General features: G+C 45.4%; 1 protein-coding gene across 1 annotated transcript in view; it reads right to left on the bottom strand.

Annotated features, from left to right (window-relative positions):
- Window positions 1-947: 947 nt before the first annotated feature.
- The window catches only part of LOC137908864 (retinoic acid receptor RXR-alpha-A-like), a 28,899-nt gene continuing 23,081 nt past the window's right edge, over window positions 948-6,765 (bottom strand). Inside the window, 7 exon segments of the mRNA XM_068753287.1 lie at window positions 948-1,030; window positions 1,033-1,094; window positions 1,610-1,656; window positions 1,658-1,716; window positions 2,776-2,867; window positions 4,563-4,695; window positions 5,944-6,073. Of these exon segments, the coding sequence (XP_068609388.1) occupies window positions 948-1,030; window positions 1,033-1,094; window positions 1,610-1,656; window positions 1,658-1,716; window positions 2,776-2,867; window positions 4,563-4,695; window positions 5,944-6,073 (606 nt within the window).

Genomic DNA, 6,765 nt, shown 5'->3' with positions numbered 1-6,765 from the left:
CGTTGCTGCTGAAAACTGAAGTAACATGAATACTGTGCCGGCTTTAACTTCCTGTACAGGCAGATAATGAGTCGCCTCACCCGCTGCGGTGTGGGTGAAACGGCGTGCAGAAATTCACATGCAAAGAAGCGGAGCGGTTGGAGGCGGGACAGACGAGGAGCTCGGCGGCCTCCCGACGGATGAGGCCCCGGGCTCACTTTGCAGCCGTTGTGATGTCCCTGCGAGGACCGCTGGGCTGCACAGATTGTACACGACAAGCTCGCCCAAAATCCGGTTCAGTCGATCCACAATGACCGAAGCCCTGATTGCTCGATTGCTGCACAGTGCTAAGAACACGAGTCAGACGTGGTTGTATTTGTTGGAATCGGGCAGAGACCTGACCTGAGAAACGGCTAGTGCAAGACCTGACGTGTTCAGTCGAGTCAGGCGGGAGTTCCTTTGAGCGGACGGATGAACCCCCCCACCCCACCCCACCCCCCGCCCATTGTTCCCTCCCCAAAGTCAGTCCAGTCCTGAAAGAGAAGCGAGGGCTCCTCTCCTAGTCCACGATTGTCCTGATCACAACGCTGAGTGTCCAAATACGGCATCCAAGCCATTCGTTTTTGGAATACCTGTAAGTACATAACTGTGTAACGGCTCCACGTTTCTCTTGTCAAGGTGCAGGAAAAGGATGAAAAGATGGCTCAATACATTTCGTTTGTCCCCTCGTCCGGCCTTATTCCAGTCTACCGTTGCTTCTCCGGTCGCCGTGTGATTTTCATATATATATATATATATATATTTCTTATTTATATATATTTTACAAGGTAATAAAACAGAGATGTGATGATTTGAAACACATCACAGGGAGCGAGAGAGAAGGCCTCCATTCAAAGTGATCTGTCCCTTGCTCCCGATCCAAGGCAGAGAGATGGGGGGGGGGGGGGGGTCTCGACCCTCCTCTGCTACTATGTCATTTGATGAGGGGCTTCTAGCATCTCCATGAGGAAGGTGTCGATGGGCGTGTCGCCGATGAGCTTGAAGAAGAACAGTGCTCTAGACACTTGAGGCCGATGGAGCGCAGCGCCGGTAACCGCAGCAACAGCTTGGCGAATCTGTCACACACACACACACACACAAGTGCAGGGGATGAAAACGGGAAAAGTATGATGAGCTGGATAAGAAAGAAGAAGGAGGGAAGGGCGGGTGACCACGATGGGAAACGCTCGGAGAACACACTGAAAAAAGTGTGCGCGGAGAATTGAGAAGTTTTCACGCAAGAACCTAAAAATATGTTTCCGTATTTTTGACAGCTTATAAACTTTATTCCACCCAGTATTTGTGAGTCCAACAACAACAACAACAACAACAGCTGATTGTCAGGAGAGCGCAGCGAGGTTCGAGCGTGCGCCGAACAGATGGAGCGTGCACGCGCTTTCAAATGTGTGCATTCGGCTGTATTAATGATATGCAGCTGATAAAACCCAAATACCCGAGGAGGCTGGGGAGGAAATGCATATGAAGACACGGCAAATGAGGAGGAGAGGAGAGCCAATATTAAAAATGGTAAATTATTCCTATGCACAGTGATTGCAGCTTATCTCAAACGTGTGCAGCTACTCTTCCGTACCTGCCGGGCTGCTCGGGGTACTTCTGTTTGCAGTAGGCTTCTAAAGACCGCGTAAACTTTCTCTCTCAAAGCTTCTACCTCGCTGGGGTTGGACAAGCCTTTGGAGTCTGTGGGGGAGACACACACACATTGCATCCAAATATAAATAAACAAACACAAACAAACAAACAACAACAGCAACCGAAGCGCTGAGACCGAGGGGGGGGGGGGGGGCTCGACCCGTCCCGCGTCTGCTGCAGCACAGACACGGTAAACAGATAAGCATTTCTGATCAACAAAATAATGAATGTAGATTCGCTGTCAAAGACTGGACTCAATCACAGTGTGGGAAAGGAATTACCCCCCCCCCCCCGCCTCCCCCTTTGCTTTCGCCCTCAGATCAGCCCAGTGAAAGCCTAATTAACAAGGAATCAGGCAGAGAAGTGAACCGGGGTCACTGGGCCTGGATGAGCAACACAAGATCAGTGTGTCTGGGCTGATCCACAGTGGCCCCCAGAGGAACAGGGGGCGGTGGGGGGGGGGGGGGGCATTAAACCTTGGGTCACACTCTGAGGTTAGTTTGGTACACGCTGGCGCCCTGGGACCGGGCTTAATACAGAACAGAACAGAACAGGCATTGCTTTAAGTAAATCTGCCACTTCTCTGGCTGGCGGGAAAACGCCATAAAAACTAAAATTAGACGAAACTAATCAGTATTTTGACTGTTGGCTATTTTGTTTTTTCTATTTCAAGCACTGAATAATCTGCTACTTCTGCTGTCCTCATTAAACCCACAAAAAGGAATTTTGTCTTGTACTTTTGGTGAACATGTGTAAAATGCTCTGGATTGGTGACCGGACGCAGGGAAGTGGAAGATGCTGCAGGAGCGGCCCGGCAGGTTTCCACGGACACTCCGGTACTCCGACACAGATTCCAGTGACACACTTTAATTAGCATCATGTTCGAGTGATGTCATGGTCACGTGGTTGTCACTTATTGTGGATGTTTAACGTGCCCGCTTGGCAACAACCCTTTAATGAGTTTTCACGTGGAAGCTACATAAGCGAAAGTGAATTCTTGCCACCGTTATAGCTTCCTTTCCCTTTTTTAGGCCACTACCTTCATTGCTGGGATGCTTGTTTTGAAATTACAGCAGCCAATCACAGCTGACGTGTATTGAAAGTTACCTGGGTTGAAAAGGACAATGGCTAGGAGGCACCCCAGTTCCGTCTTGTCCATCTGCATGTCCCTCATCTTTGACACCAGCTCAGTGAGCACTCTGCAGAGGAGAACAGTCAGACTCAGTCACACTTTGTTCTGCGCTCCATCAGGCGGCAGAAGTCATCGGGGTGTCGAGGGCGCGTTTTAAGCAGATTCCACTCTGGAGCAATACTCTTTGAATAAAATCTATTTTGAACAAATGCCCTGCGCCGACATTTGGCGCAGTCAGATGCGTGGAAAAGGTTACAATGCTGCAAAGTAATTATTTTTAGTGCATGGTTTTCATAAAAAGAAAAGCCACAGCGTCAACACAACCTGTAATCTAAAACCAGCACTCCCACCGGCTGCACGTGACGTCACGGTGGGAGTGTCGGCGCGTGGAGTCGCTCGAACTCCTCACCCCTCTTTGACTTGGTCACACCCTATTTTTATTTTCCCTCTCCTCCCGTTCTCATCCGGATGGTAAATTCAACTGCGGCTCTTAAGCTCATTCTAATTCAATTTGCTCCGAGGAGGAACAACGGGCCTGAAAGGAAAAGCAAAAAAAAAAAAGAAAAGAGGAGAAAGAAAAGAAAAAGTGTTTAAGTTTATCAGTCGCTTTATTCATTTGGTGGAGCGAGAGAGGAGACGATAAAAGAGCGATCTCTTCTCTGTATCTTAATGCTCGTCACAGTTAATGTCAAGATATGGAATACGTCCTGTGGCTGTGAACGCTGATGGGGGGGGGGGGGGGGGCAGACAGGAAGAGACAGGCTGCGGGTAATAAGGGTTAGAAGCCGATTCGTTTTTAATAAATTCAACACTGACAAGAAATGGCTAAATAACAGCTCATTAAAGGCCCAAAAATATATTTAGCTTCTGTGTTTTATAACCTCGAAAAGAGAGTCTGAATCTTGTGAGTTCAGTCTGTCTGAGAGCTGGAAGATCAGCCAGCCACGAGTCCCCCCCCCCCCCCCCCCCCCCGGCTGCACAACGATGAACACCATGATACTGGAAGCAGACAGTTCCTGAGCGGCTTCTTTAAAGTTGTGAGTATTTCTGTTTCATTATGCTGTAAATAATGAAACCACATTCTCATTAAAGGGCGTTTGAAATTGTAACGATTGGTTTATTAGCAATTCATTAATTATTTATTACCCTTATATACTAGTATAATTAGACAATATATTTTGACCAACTAATAAACTAAAGTTTAAAATGTAACTTGCCATTAATAACCTGTTGCTGCTTGCATACGACATTAATGACTAATTTATTAAGTAATACATTCCCGCGTCACTAAGTATTTATATATATATATATATTTTGTTACCATATCACTTTCTTAATTTATTTCTGTTAAATTAATTTTGGTTTTACTCATTTCTATTCAGTTAAATTCTTATTCTATATGTGTTATTTTGGTATGTATTTGTACGGTGTCCTTGAGTGCCGAGAAAGGCACCTTTAAATAAAATGTTTTATTATTATTATTATTATTATTATTAAGGGTGTGTGGTGATAAATTGATAATTTACTAACACGGTAATAAACCATCAAGTTCAGCTTTAGAGCAAACTACAAAGTCTAATTTTGATGGAATAAATACGTTCATCGATTTGAAGTTTTTCCATGAAATTCCATTTCAATCCTAAATTCTCACTGAAGGATGTTGATTAATTAACTACCAATGTTCATTACAAGCCATTAAATCTGGGTTAGACGGTAGTTTAGCTTACTGCATAATCCAAATGAAATATTATGCATCACTGACCTGTCGAAGATGGCCCCCACCCCGGCACTGTGGGCGCTGTTGCGGTGGACGTGCAGCCCCGTCGCCAACAGGATCCCGTCTTTAATCGCTATTGAACGGTGTGAAAATGATGCAATGAGGAGTTCATTCCAACCTGTAGCAGCGATGAGAGGAGGGATGGAAGGAAAATGAGACCAGGGGCGGGGGGGGGGGGGGGGCACAAGCAAATCTCTGTACAAAGGTTCACACAGCATTCAAGCAAAATGAAGCTGACAACAAAGAGGGAATTCCAATGAATCAATGAAGCTGCAGCGGGTGAAGCGTGCAGCTTTCCCAAGCACAGGCATCGGGCGATTACTAAAACATTTCCATCGTGCTTTCTGAAGAGACGGGCGTGTAAAAAGGGATGAACTGCGCCTGCCATCAAAATAAAGACGGCAGGCTTGATGGGCCAAAGCAGAGGCTTGACACAGGGAGCACAGGAGGCGCAAGACGCCCCCCCCCCCCCCCTTTGAGCGACAGGGCTCCTTTAGCTGTTCTGCCTGGCAACACTCGCCTCTTCTCCCATGAGTGGAGTTGAGGGAAGCTTTTATGTCGTGATGCAGCAGAACTAAAGAGGTTATTTATAGAAAACCTGAGAGAGAAGACGAGATGAGGGCTACAGAATAATGTCTCTCTCTGATAAACTGAAGTCTCTCCATCATATATGTGCTGTGCAGCCCCCCCCCCCCCCCCCATCAAGGTGGCTTTAGAACGTAATGGTGTAATTTGGAGTGACAGGCAGGCAGCAAGGACAGAAGAGCGTTTTAAAGCTGCCTCCGCTGTGATGCTGAGTGGGCGTCTTGTTTTACCACACGCATCAAAAAACACACAATGAAATGTCCTTGGTGGGTCTGACCGTCCTCTTAGTCACATGACCAAGATAGCGTTTCACGGCCGCATCGATTAAATGGTTTCTTTTACATGCGTCTTGCAGCCCACATACAGACACAGATAGAGAACTCGTGCACCTTGTTATCAGCTAAAACATGTTTCTGGGATTTTCCATCTATAGCCTATAAAATATAAAATATTACACCGCCAGTCATTTAAATCGCTTATAAATCAGCGGTCGACTCCCTTCAAACGATCAGGTCCATCAGGTGGAGCTGTTAAATACTAACAAAATAACTAGTTCCGTGTAAAACAGAATATTTTCCCAGTGTATGATTATGAACAGTAGTATACGTCCTTATTATTTATCAAAATATCACAGAGAAATAAATACACGATGTCTGAGTACATTTCCAGACATTTGAGTGTGTGCTTATTTCTACAGGACCCCAACGCTTGTTCAATACAATTTGTTACACCATAAAAGGGTTCCTTCTGCTCACAAAAGTTAAGATATGTTAAGCTGTACCGGCTCGTAGAAGGATGACCTGGTCATCGAGTGGCAGCTCAGAGAAGTGAGGGATCCTCTTGGCCCACTCCACCAGGGTAAAGAGCTGCTTGTCAGCTGCCTGACAGATATTTGTCACGGGATCGTTGGGCTGCAGGACGACACAAATCCAGAAGTTAGAAATTCAGATGCACAAAATGAAGAGTTGCAACCTCGTTTGATTCTCCCTTTGGAGGTGAACCTCGTGTCAGACTGGGCCACATCTCGCCACACATAATTTACATCTTACGCGAGTAGCTGATATCCTGTAAAGAGGAGAAAGACAAAGCTAATAGCACGTCCATCGCATGTAATAATTAAATTATGGATTAATCCATACCCATAATTTGAATGATCAAGTTTTATCTTTCCAAGGACGAGCTGAGTTTTCCAAAGTATAAGTTATTAACAATTTTGACAGTGCAAAGTACATTTCCTTTTAACAAAAATGCAATTCAATTAACTAAAAAAAAAAAAAGAAAAAGATATCCTAATGATAAAGTTATGAATGTTTTTCACAAAACCTGCAAGGCGGAGTCAGGGCAGCGCAGTGAAATGTGATGTTTTGCCAAGAAACACGAATCGCCAAACTTGTCAAGAAATTGTAAGGTGAAAAGGGTAAAAAAAATGGCTTCCTGGCCTCTTGTAGAAATATTCAAAGAAGCAGCCCCCAACAAGCATTTCACCGAGAATCACAAAGTTTAGTACACAAGATCGCAAACAATCCTCAAAGTCCAGGGTGGAGTCAAGTAGTGCACTAAATCACAGTTCTACCAAAATATATGAAGGGTACATCTCTGTCTC

This window comes from Brachionichthys hirsutus, chromosome 19 (assembly GCF_040956055.1).
Source record: "Brachionichthys hirsutus isolate HB-005 chromosome 19, CSIRO-AGI_Bhir_v1, whole genome shotgun sequence".
Lineage (NCBI taxonomy): Eukaryota > Metazoa > Chordata > Actinopteri > Lophiiformes > Brachionichthyidae > Brachionichthys > Brachionichthys hirsutus.
This window is presented reverse-complemented; position numbering and strand designations above follow the sequence as displayed.